The sequence below is a fragment of the Theropithecus gelada genome, chromosome 9 (assembly GCF_003255815.1).
Source record: "Theropithecus gelada isolate Dixy chromosome 9, Tgel_1.0, whole genome shotgun sequence".
Lineage (NCBI taxonomy): Eukaryota > Metazoa > Chordata > Mammalia > Primates > Cercopithecidae > Theropithecus > Theropithecus gelada.
In genome coordinates, this window is record NC_037677.1 from 83,387,226 (window position 1) to 83,399,315 (window position 12,090).

Below are 12,090 nucleotides of genomic sequence, written 5' to 3' on the forward strand. Positions count from 1 at the left end.
TCTCATCTTCCTCAAGACCAGACTGAAGATATAAATAATCTTATACCCAAGGTCCTCCCCTATTTTCAGTATGCCAGTTCTATTTTTTCTAATTACATCAACATCAATATAAGATTGTTGAATATCATCTGGATTCTATCAGAGTATTCCATCTAACTTATTTGACACTGGCTCCTGCTACTAAAAAGTAAGGTAAATACATAATACTGGAGACAAACTGACCCATAGGCTGAACAAAATGGTCAGGATGACCATGAAGCACAAGCTTTGTCCAGCAGACTTCGATAATCCAGGAACCACTGAGGCACTGTTGAAATCAGAGGGTAAGAGTGCACACTCAGCTGCTGTGAATGTGAATTTCTGTAGAAACACTTTAAATAAAAGTCTTCTGTATATAAAACAGAGGATCATCACATTCTTATTCAAAAAAAAAAAAAGCCACAAATGCTTTGTGACAATACTTTGTTCCTTTGATAATAAATACATCAATCTATCAAGAATTTGTTGAGAGCCATGTTTGTTTCTTGTGTAGGTAAGCAATACATAGAAGTTAGTAGCACATGTAGATCTACATACATTCATTATCTTCGACATCTGGAGCTGTTCACACTCTCAAAATTTGTGTCAATAATTTTTGAGGACAAGTTTTAAGCAGTGCATGATCTGAGAACCTCAATACTACTCTCACTCCCAACTACTCCTGACCACTGTCATCCCTGTTTATTAGTTCCCAACTGTTCAGCAGATCAAAAGGTGGCTTCACAAGGAAGAACCTGTGGCAGGCAATGCAACAGCCTCCCAGATTCCTCTTCCTTTGGTAGAGCCACAGTATGCCTCTCTTCTCCTGTGAAAATTTACTTGTGCGGCTGATCTAAGGAGCAAGGCAGTTAGTAGGCTATCAGCTGGAAGGGCCTGATTTGGCTGCCCATGCTAAATGCTAATAATTGATAAGATTTCATTATTGGTTTCCTTTCACCTTCATCTTACTGTGCTAGGTAATGGAGATTTTATACCATCCATAACAAAACTAAATTTTATTGTAGTTATATAATTATATAGCTATGTAATTTAAAACACATATATGACCTAATAAAAATATTACATAAGTTTCTGTCTCAGTGACTGTAACCAGATTATAAATTTATAATGAATATGTCAATGGACACCGGCCAATATGTCACTGTCAAACCTGTTGGCATCTTATGCATCTTACCAACAAAATGGCTCAGAAAAAACTCAACTGGCATACAAACACAAACCTATAAAATGACAAGATACAATCAATAAACCTACAGCAAGTAGTCTAACACTTAGAAGGAATCATGTTATTAGGGCTCAGCCACACTTGGTTATCTTCGTATCATCTCATGTTTTTTCTTTGCTCTCTACAACAGGTGCTGGATGGTTCCCCCATTGAAGTCACCCTAGCAAAACCAGTGGACAAGGACAGTTATGTTAGGTACACCCGAGGCACAGGTGGAAGGGGCACCATGCTGCAAGGAGAGTACACCTACTCTTTGGGCCAAGTTTATGATCCCACCACAACCTACCTTGGAGCTCCTGTCTTCTATGCCCCTCAGGCTTATGCAGCAATTCCCAGTCTTCATTTCCCAGCCACCAAAGGACACCTCAGCAACAGAGCCATTATCCGAGCCCCTTCTATTAGAGGTAACTCCAGTCAGATCTTGCTTTAGAGTAATCCTAAAATTTCAAATGACTCAAATTGCAGTAGCCTTAGATACATTGGATGAGTCCACTGGGAGAAAAGCACTGAAAATTTTTTTTATTAAAAAATCAAGTATTATATCAATAGTTTTCCTTTGATAGGAGTCTTTTTTCACATTACAACTGGTTATTGAAAAAACGTGGTCAGAACATTGTGCAAATGAGCCTAGTGCACAGATTCAAACTTTACATGGGTCCATAAAATTTGCACAAACTAAAACCTAGTTCTATAACTGTTAGCTTCTTTTGTATCACTTGTCCACCATTGTGCAGTCATCTGTGGCTCATTACAACACTTCTGGAATAGACCAGTATAGTCCAGTGGAAACCAATTACCTCAAATAGCAAAACCCTTTCAAGGCATGTGTGTATTTGATGGTGACTCAGTGGCACTGTCTTAATATACAAATCACAAATTATTATAAATATAATATAACAGACACATGAGAGGTTCTCATCTGATGTCCTCCAAGAAATATGTGTTATACTTTCTTAAAAGCCAAATTATTAAGGAAATTACTGTATTTCTTTAGTACATGAAGAACTAAATAAACACCAAATAGAAAAAACCCTCAATCAGACTGCTAATAAAATAATAAACATTTCACATTTGAATCCTGTAAGAATTCTAAATATTTGAGTAGTTTTCCAAGCTCCATTTCTTCAAGGAAGCTAGAAGATAAAGAAAGCCTTTATTTTATTTCCAAGAAACTAGCTTGTCCCTGCCTTTTTGGATCCTTCAGATTAGTTTTTCTAGGATATGGCTAACGCCAACTGAATTCCAGTTCTGTCCTCTAAATACAACATGAATCTGGGCAATTCGATAAATAAACTGTGTATTTAAGTCTATTCTTGGGTTTGACATAGAAGAAAAGAGGCACATCTAGATTACTGTGGAAACAATTATCTTACTATGTTTTACTATTTTTCAGTATAATTGAATTGATCATCCTAGGAGCTCTAGTCTTCAACGGCCTTAAAAGTTTCATACTCATAATTACTTGCCCCAAAATTTTAATGTAAATTAAGTAATCAGGATTTCCTTTAGGATAACTTGTCTATGTGACAATAAATTATATCATTGTAACATTATGCATTTATAATGAAAAATCACATCATTAACCAATCCATACATTAAATACAAATTGTCAACCAGTTATGATGTAGAAAAAAACAAACTCCACTGTAACGGAAAAAAATGCCTATCTTATAACAAGAAAGGAATCAATGAATGATATTCATGGATGAAGGGTAATCAATTTAATTTTGTATCTCTATGCCATCAACATAAAATCAAAGTAGCAACATGGCAAAACAAAAATCAAAAGGAATCTATGCATGAAACTCAATGGAAACTTAAGCCTCACATTGACCGAACATCAGAGAGAGGATGGTGAACCTAAAAGCATGCTTTCTAAATGCTTGTTTTCCAATAAGTCACTGGAGGTGGGATAATTAGAGAAGCCAGAATTTATTTCTAATATGCTGATCAGTGACAGTCTCTATGTAAGACTGATTTCAAAACAAGTGGTCGCATTATGTTGGAATGTTGTAATAAATACATTCCCAGTCTTTATTAGTCTATATTAGAAAATATCAAGAAAAGGTAACCTAAAGACAAAAATTGCAAAATTTCTCTCCCAACATTTTTAAGTTGCTTAAGTACTTATCAACAGTATTGTACTTATCAATGGCATCGCTATCTTCTGAAGGTAGTTTTTCAAAAAAGAGAAAGACACCTATGTTAAACCTTACCTTATGTTGAGTTTCATTACATTAGAATCCTAGAGTTTCCCACCCATCTTCAGGGCAATAATCAACGTGAATTGGGCTAACTTTTCCATTACAGTAAGATTCAGGGTGATTTTCTGGTGGTTTGATTCAGTTTAATGCCTTCTTACATTCCTAGAAATTTACATGAATGTACCTGTAGGGGCTGCGGGAGTGAGAGGACTGGGCGGCCGTGGCTATTTGGCATACACAGGCCTGGGTCGAGGATACCAGGCCAAAGGAGACAAAAGAGAAGACAAACTCTATGATATTTTACCTGGGATGGAGCTCACGCCAATGAATCCTGTCACGTTAAAACCCCAAGGAATTAAACTCGCTCCCCAGGTAGGTAATGTTATTCCATAAATAGTTTCTTTAAGTTGTGCCAATGAGCATCATTCACTTTTACCAAATGATTTGACTTGATCCCTACTCAAGCTATGGGTTTTTTTTCTTTTAATATATAAAGCATTCAATCAATGTCACACCCTTTGAGGGAATGCTGGGCATCAGGTGCCGTTATTCTATTATAGGTCCTTTCTCTTTTTAAAAAAATCTTAAAGCTTAACACCTTGAACAATATTCCACTGAAATGCAAAGAATCTGAGAGCTATTAAGAATTATCAACCCATACCCTAAATGAAAATAAAATGAGGCAAAGACCCCATCTCAGAATAAATGCCTATTGTATGTGAGCCAGGTTGGTTGGCAAATGAAGGGCATTATGGCAGAGCCCTGAATAGACCATTTAGGATATCTTTTCTTGGAAATACTGTATCTAAGAGAAAACTCCACCATGATATCTAGGTGAATTATTAACTATGAGATGTCGTCAGTCATACCAAATTAACTCTTCCTCCATAGTTATATTGCAGCAGTGGCATTACAGAGAGGGGTTTTTTTGTGTTCATTTAAGAGTTCTAAGTTTCCATACTTCAACATTAACCTGTGTTTTTTGTTATTGGAAAATTAAAAGTTATACAAGTTTCAATACGGAAACTGAGTCCCAGGGTTAAAAATAAAACAAAACAGGGTCTATGCTAACCCTGAGACTGTTCCCTGTGGGAGTGTGATAGGTACTGATCTCTCTGAAATATATTTCGGCTGAATAATCAGTTACAGTTTGTGTATCTTGAACGAAACTTCCCTATTCCCATGACAAAGGTGGGCTTATAGCCCCACATTTATGGAAGTAGCCCTTATAATTTCAATCCAGAAGAAAACTTGGTTTTCTAAAAGCTCATCTGGGGTAATTTTTCAATGGGATTTCTGACTTTCTTTTATGCACAAATTAGCTTATCTAAGGTTTCTGCTAGCCCCACCCAGGGAATTAAAAAAAAAGAAAGCCTACCAGAGTGCTAAACAGCAATCATTTGTTTGTTCACAAAAGATTTAGTAAACTTCTCTTATGCACCATGTAGTGCACTAGGTGCTGGAGATGCAGAAGTGAATATAAAAAAATCCTTACCACCAAAAATTAGATGGCAATCCAGTGGGAAAAAAAACTGACACATAAACATATAACCATAATGAAATCTGGAAGTGATATGATGAAGTTTGTTCAGAAAATATAAAATCCAGTCACCCAGTTTCTCTTGGGTTAAAACCCAAAACCAAGAACCTGATTAAAGTACTGGAATCCTTAGAAATCTTTTAAGAAAATAAAAAATAATAGTCACAAATTATGTATAATAGTAGTTCTGTTAGCTGTGATAGTATGAAAAGAGATCTCTTCGTTTTACATCAAACTCAAGTTAGAAATTCATCATGTCTTATATTAATATGTCAGTAATAATCTCTATCAATTAATAAAAGTGTATCTGTCCCCAGAAAAATAACTGGGGACAGCCAGTGTACCCGCTGCACTCTGCTATTGGACAAGACCAAAGACAACTATTCTTATACAAAAGACAAATTAATAATATTGTTCTCTGACCTTCTACAACTATGGCTTAGAAATGAACACCATGCCACCACCAACCAATATAGATGGGGCCTAAACAACCCCAAAGTAGAGTTACGAACTTCCAGCCAGAAGCAGAGACAAATACTGCCCTGCAAAGTCAGCAGTGAGAGCTGGTGTTCCTTCCACCCGGGTTTGCTCACCTGGCATAAACAGGCAGGCATCATGTCTACCAGCAAAAGCTCCATTATTATTGCCCAAGAACTGCAGAGAATGCTCTGAGGATGACAAGAGATCCTACACAACAAGAGTATTAAAAAGAAAATGTCAATAGAGAAAATAGGAACAATCTACAAATTAATAAACTGGAAAATATCATGCTATTGCAGCTGGGTTAGTTAGCATAAATGAGGTAAGAAACCCCAGAGACACATCCTGAGGCACTGTTCTGTCTTCCAGAGTTATTTTCTCAGCCTTATGCCCTGCTTTCCACAGTCTACTGAATCTGCTGACTAACGAGAGCGTCAGGACCTCTGGACAACCAAAAATGGCTTCAGAATAAAGAAACTATGAATCTTTAGAAAATATTCAGTTTGGAGTAATTACAGAAGAAAACAACGTGCAGGAGGATGCTAAAAAGCATATTGTCATTAAGCAAAAGAAAAAAAAAAGCCAGAAATAGTGTCTTACCAAACAAATAAAAACATTACAACTGTCAACACCCATCTAGGAATGCTCAATAAATACCAATCCATTAAACTTTTTAATTCTATTTTTATGAAATTGTGAGATTAAAACCCTATGGCAAATGACATGAAATAAAAATATATTCTTAGGTTATCATCTCTAAATGATTATAAACACAGAGACTGAGGGTAATAATGAGTAAATCTATACAAATCTATGCACACAGTGTTGGAGCAACAGTTTTTACAAAAACAAATATTCCAAACAAATCATAAAATTAAGCTTTTGGTAAAAAGTTACAGCTAATGGACTAAACTAAAAATATATTACAGTAAATGGTGTGAAAGTGATTTTATGAACTAATAGACCTAACATTTTAAATGGAGTTCAAATTGAGTTCATCTTAAATTTTATGAGTCATTAAACCATGTGGCATTTTATATCTTCTGATATTAGCTTGAACTCTGAAAATTAGAGTTTAAAAATCTGAAAACTTGGGATATAATGTGAATGTGTCATTTGAGGGGAAAATAACTTTTTTTATTCTTGTAGATATTAGAAGAGATTTGCCAGAAAAATAACTGGGGACAGCCAGTGTACCAGCTGCACTCTGCCATTGGACAAGACCAAAGACAACTATTCTTATACAAAATAACCATTCCTGCCCTGGCCAGCCAGAATCCTGCAATGTGCGTAACTTCTCCAAATTCCTTACCATTTTAGAGCAGGATACGCTTGTAAATTAAATGCACTTAATCGCCATCTAAACAAGATACTGAGGTCTACTACCTACTCATTTGTCATTAAATGTAAGCATTGAGATGTATAGTTGGGATGTGCCAGCCATGAAGCTGGCATATAAAGGCCCCCAAATTTCATATACACAATGAAGGCTGTGTAGTATCACCAACCATTGGAAAACAGTCAGTAGTGTAAAATGTAATAGAAATAACAATGATAGCCCATTCTTGGCTGGGCGTGGTGGCTTATGCCTATAATCCCAGCACTTTGGGAGGCTGAGGCAGGTAGATCACTTGAGGTCAGGAGTTTGAGACCAGCCTGGCCAACATGGTGAAACCTCATCTCTACTAAAAATACAAAAATTAGCCGGGTGTGGTGGCAGGCACCTGTAGTCGTAGTTATTAGGGAGGCTGAGACAGGATAATCACTTGAACCTGAGAGGTAGAGGTTGCTGAGATCATGCCACTGCACTCCAACCTGGGCAATAGAGTGAGACTCCATTTCAAACAAACAAAGCTATAGCCCATTATTTCATCTGTGCAATGTTTAAGTTGAAGCATATGAAATTACCATTTTTATACATAATAAGACAATGGCCCATCATTTAATTTGGGACCAAATATATGACCTCTCTGTTAGCGGATATCACCTCCTGAATTTTACCATGAGCCTGCATTTCTATATCTTTTAGAAACAATTTGTTTCACTTGTGCTTTAGAAAAGGCATGTAGTGAATTATTTGTATGTCCCAGGAATGTCATAAACCACTGATGTTCTAGATCAATTTGTAAATATTCCTACATGCAACCTATATTTAGAAGCTTTAATAGCAAACAGAATGTAAAACACCCACTCAAAAAACCACCATCCAGTCATTTTACAAAACTGATAGTGCCTTAGGTTTTCACCTGACTCAGTTGTACCAGTTTAAAAATGCCTACCCTGACTGACTTGCTTTCCAGCCACCCTTTCACACCTCCGAAGCTGAGTGCCTATGTGGATGAAGCAAAGACGTACGCAGCCGAATACACCCTGCAGACCCTGGGCATCCCCACTGATGGAGGCGATGCTGGCACCATGGCTACTGCTGCTACTGCTTTCCCAGGTATGGGAAAATTGTGCCAGAAATGGCGCCCTGCAGAGAGTATTTGGAAAACCCTTTTTTGGTACCATTGAATCATAGAAATGTTTGTGTACCCCACTTACGGCAATCTGACTTGCACCACCTTGGGACCAAAAAGAGTTTCCCAAATGAGTGACTCATTAAAACACAAGGCAAGAAAATCAAGCTGGGCAACAGAGTGGGTTCTGGTCTCGGCTCAGCTTTAAACTGCTGTGTGATCTTGAATGAGTCAGTCTCTCTGAGTCTGGTTTGTTTTGGTTTTTTTTTAGTAAGAGAGTTTGAAACTACCTATAGATATATGATGTTTATTGGAGCTCTTACTGTGTGCTAGGCACTCACCTAAATGGTCAGGAAGCATTATAATATCTTAGTAATGCTCATGATACCACCAAAAGTTAGGTTCCATCAGAAAGTCCAGTACACAAATGAAGAGCCCATGTATGAAAAGATTAAGTAATTTGGCCAATGGCAATTAGCTTTTCAGCAATTTTTTTCTCCCTCTCCAATCTTCAATCTACTTTTATTAATTTGATTCCAAAAGAGATTTTTTAAAGTCAAAAATTGTGTGTGTGAGAGTGAGAGACAGACAGAGATCCTTTCAATATGTGAATAATCAGGACTCAACTTATTTGTTCTATAATTTTGGTCTGGGGCATATGCTGATTGCTTAAAGCAAAGCCTATCTGTGGATCAACAATGCGTTCAGAGGTCACATGTTAAAAGATTTGTCCCCATTTATTATGTACCCACATAATAATTAAAAATGAATCCTTTAGAGACTGAAGGGGACCATGAAGAAAGTTGTTTAGGAAATTTTTTCTCAGATGAAAATTTTATCCTTTTTTTTTTTTTTTTAGTAAAAGATTATTTCTATTGAAGAAATCTATCATTTTGATTTGTCGTTGTGTCAGCATGTTCCACATAAGTCCAAATTAGAGCTCTAAGTATACCTAGAAACATGACATTCTTATTGATTAATTAATTCATATACTGGTCATGTGTAGGTGTGAGAAATTTTATATTTTCCTCACACCCACTGCACCTGGGGCTCATTCTCAGCATTTTGTTTTGTTTTGTTTTCTCAAAAGTTGTGAATATATCCTCCATTCTGGTCAGTGAGGCTAATATTAATGATGTTTCACATCTGAAAGTGACCTCAATTCTGGCTTTGTTTCTCTGTAAGAACATGGAGACGCTCTGTGGTGAGTCCCTCGGAGGTTACCAAGGTAATAGCTGACACTGCAGAGGGCAAGGTCCTTCCTGGGCAGTGCGGGGCCAGCAACCGGTGCTTGCTTTCCACATAACAGGGTGTTTACATGTCCATGTACTCAGGACGCCTGCTAGGGCTTCTCAGTTCTTAGAGAAAGTTGAGCCCCTGTCTTGCAGAAAGCTGCACTCCAAAGACACCTAACAAATGTACTATTAAACTAATGAGCCACTGTCAGAAGAATTTCAAAATTTGCTTTCACGTTGGAAAGGATTTGCTTTTACCCAAGAATGTTTTATCTTATTCTCACTTCTATTGACTTCTGTGAAAAGTTAAAAATATTTGGGGTATAAGTGTTGTCTGGGGAATGCCTAAGAATCTGAGAGCCTCTCTTATAACTTTGCTATGGAGTCAAGCAAAGAATAATAGGCTCCAAGGGAAGAATCAGTTTGAAACCCAAACACCCTGGCACTTAACAAATTGACCAAGTTGAAAAACAAAATTCAAAATCCCTAAAGGTAAAATCTGTGCCACGAACACATGCGTGCATGTGTGCACACACTCACACAATTATATTACTCACTTAGTTTAGAAATACTGTTTCCAAAATTATGAAAGTAACTGTTAACACATGTCTCCTATCCTTGGAAAATGGACCAAACTTCTCTAGTGCATTAATCAGCATTACTGACCAAAGTGAATGCGCCAAGAATGGATTCAATTTTTGTTCAAAATAATCCAACCAGCTTCCTGCCACCACTTTCTGAGAAGCCACCAGAAAAAAATCAATGTGTCTGGGGTTGGGCAGGCTTCTACCGCACATAAACCAAATGAGGTTTAAAACAACAATGAAAAACAGGTGTCCATTTGTACTTAAGTACACTTCTGTCTTTCTCTTGTTATCTTTTACAATTTCTGGATCATCTCAGAAATACTCAGGTTTTTAGACTAAAACAATACAGAGAAATAATGCTTTAGATGGTAGCTAATACGCTCTCTTCTTCAAAAGTGAATGTTCATCCACTAGACACAATGCTAACATGAAAGCACATAGATTATTTTTTTAATTCTTGGATACTTTGGTTCTCTGAGGGGGAGAACCAGCATCAAGGCCTCTGAATACACCAAGCACAGGCTTGATGAGGGGCTTGGGAGGTACGAAGGTCTTCTGCCATTCATAGTTAGATCTAAATATGGACAGGTTAGGCATTTGCTTTTAAGGTATTATGGAGAACTACACTTAACCATTACAGTATTTCTCCTACTGATCTCCCAGTCTCTACACATCTTCTCGGGTAAAGGCAAATGTTTTAAATGTTTCATTTAGGCAGGTGTGGGGTTGCAGGAGAACCGGTCCCACAGAGCCCCACCTCCCCACATACCATGCCCGGCCAGCCCCTCAGTCACCTTTTCTCATTTATAAATTTGGAAACCTTCAAAAAGTTATAAATCACAAGCTTTAATCAACTCAGCATCCTGTTAAGTTTCTCTTTCTTGGGCCCTATCCCAAGCATCTTTAATTCTCTTAAGTATGAAGTGATTCTGACACAGGTGGTTGATCCCACTTTTGGGAACATTGTCCTAGGACTTTTTGAATGTGATTGAAAATCACTGAGTCCACATATTGTGTCCTTAAGGGCACTTTTTAAAACATACATATTAACTTTTAGCTTTAAGTAATATGTTAAAAGTTCGTATGTCTAAAAGAAGACAAATAAGCCAAAAGGGAGCAAATGTGAATTCCTTTCATGAAGTTTTCTCTGCCTCTTCCTCCAGGATATGCTGTCCCTAGTGCAACTGCACCTGTGTCTGCTGCCCAGCTCAAGCAAGCGGTAACCCTTGGACAAGACTTAGCAGCATATACAACCTATGAGGTCTACCCAACTTTTGCAGTGACTGCTCGAGGGGATGGATATGGCGCCTTCTGAAGATACTTTTTTAAATTTAAGAATAAGACACACAAAACTCTATTTAAAAAAAAAAAAAAAACCTCTAACTCGGTCCCCCAATGATCATAAATAATATCTTTCCTAAAGAAATGCCTTTCCAGAGACAGTATAGCTTATATCAATTGTAGAATGGTGAAGAGCGTTCACGACTGTAGAATCCGAAGAACGTAAGAACGTTATTCTGAAATGAAATCAAATGTTAAAGAGCATTTTGTTTAACAGAAAGCTGGAGAGCCACTGCCCCAAAAGTTGTTCTTCCAATGTTCCTGAGTGTTTGGGGAGCATGTTTACAAATCCTGCCAGGGTGGAGAGAGATCTTTTAGCTGGCAAGAGTTGGGAGGGACAGAGCAGACCTGGGCAGTCAGTAACAATCAAGGGAAGCCAGGTAAACTCCAGAGTCTTACCTCTGGCTCACAGCTGCTTTTGTGATACACAAAGTCACAAAGAGGAAAAGGGAAGGGAAGAGGCTGCTTTTCAAAATGCATGCACCATGGCTCACTGTATGGGGCGTGATTGCAGGGCTGAGCTCATGAAAGACTATCCGAGATTTTGTGGGTTCAACTTCTCTTCAGCCTGAAAATTCCATCCAGTCCATTTGTCACAGATCAGGATCTTCCTGTCCCCTGCAGCCCATGGGGACTTCCTAGAAATAGATATATGTTGTAGGTATGGTCGAAACAAATACAGGCCCCATTGTTTATTCAGCTCATTAGTCCACACCTATTTTTCCCTAGAACTCCTACCTTTTCCAATAATCATGCCAACATGAAATGACCTTTTCTAATTTAAAATTTTTTGACTTGTTCATAGTGATTGATTTTCATCATCTCAGACTTATTTTTCTCCTACCTAATATCATAAAAAAGTAAATCAGATATACAGAATATCATTTATGATACTTCTTCCTTTCAGCAAATTGACTGAAAAGCCATTTTAAAGAGAGAAGTGCAGATTTGTTCTCATTTCTTTGATATTGTTGCAGTAT

General features: G+C 37.4%; 1 protein-coding gene across 2 annotated transcripts in view; it reads left to right on the forward strand.

The window, feature by feature from the left end:
• A1CF (APOBEC1 complementation factor) overlaps positions 1–11,243 on the forward strand; it is a 77,918-nt gene extending 66,675 nt beyond the window's left edge. The window contains exons 9-13 of one of the 2 annotated variants that reach the window (XM_025396359.1): positions 1,395–1,668; positions 3,659–3,840; positions 6,638–6,774; positions 7,789–7,931; positions 10,933–11,243. In XM_025396359.1, the coding sequence (XP_025252144.1) occupies positions 1,395–1,668; positions 3,659–3,840; positions 6,638–6,774; positions 7,789–7,931; positions 10,933–11,084 (888 nt within the window). In that variant the 3' untranslated portion in view covers positions 11,085–11,243. Of the gene's footprint in view, positions 1–1,394; positions 1,669–3,634; positions 3,841–6,637; positions 6,775–7,788; positions 7,932–10,932 lie in introns of both variants that reach the window. The other variant, XM_025396358.1, reaches the window with a different exon arrangement.
• The last annotated feature ends 847 nt before the right edge of the window (positions 11,244–12,090 follow it).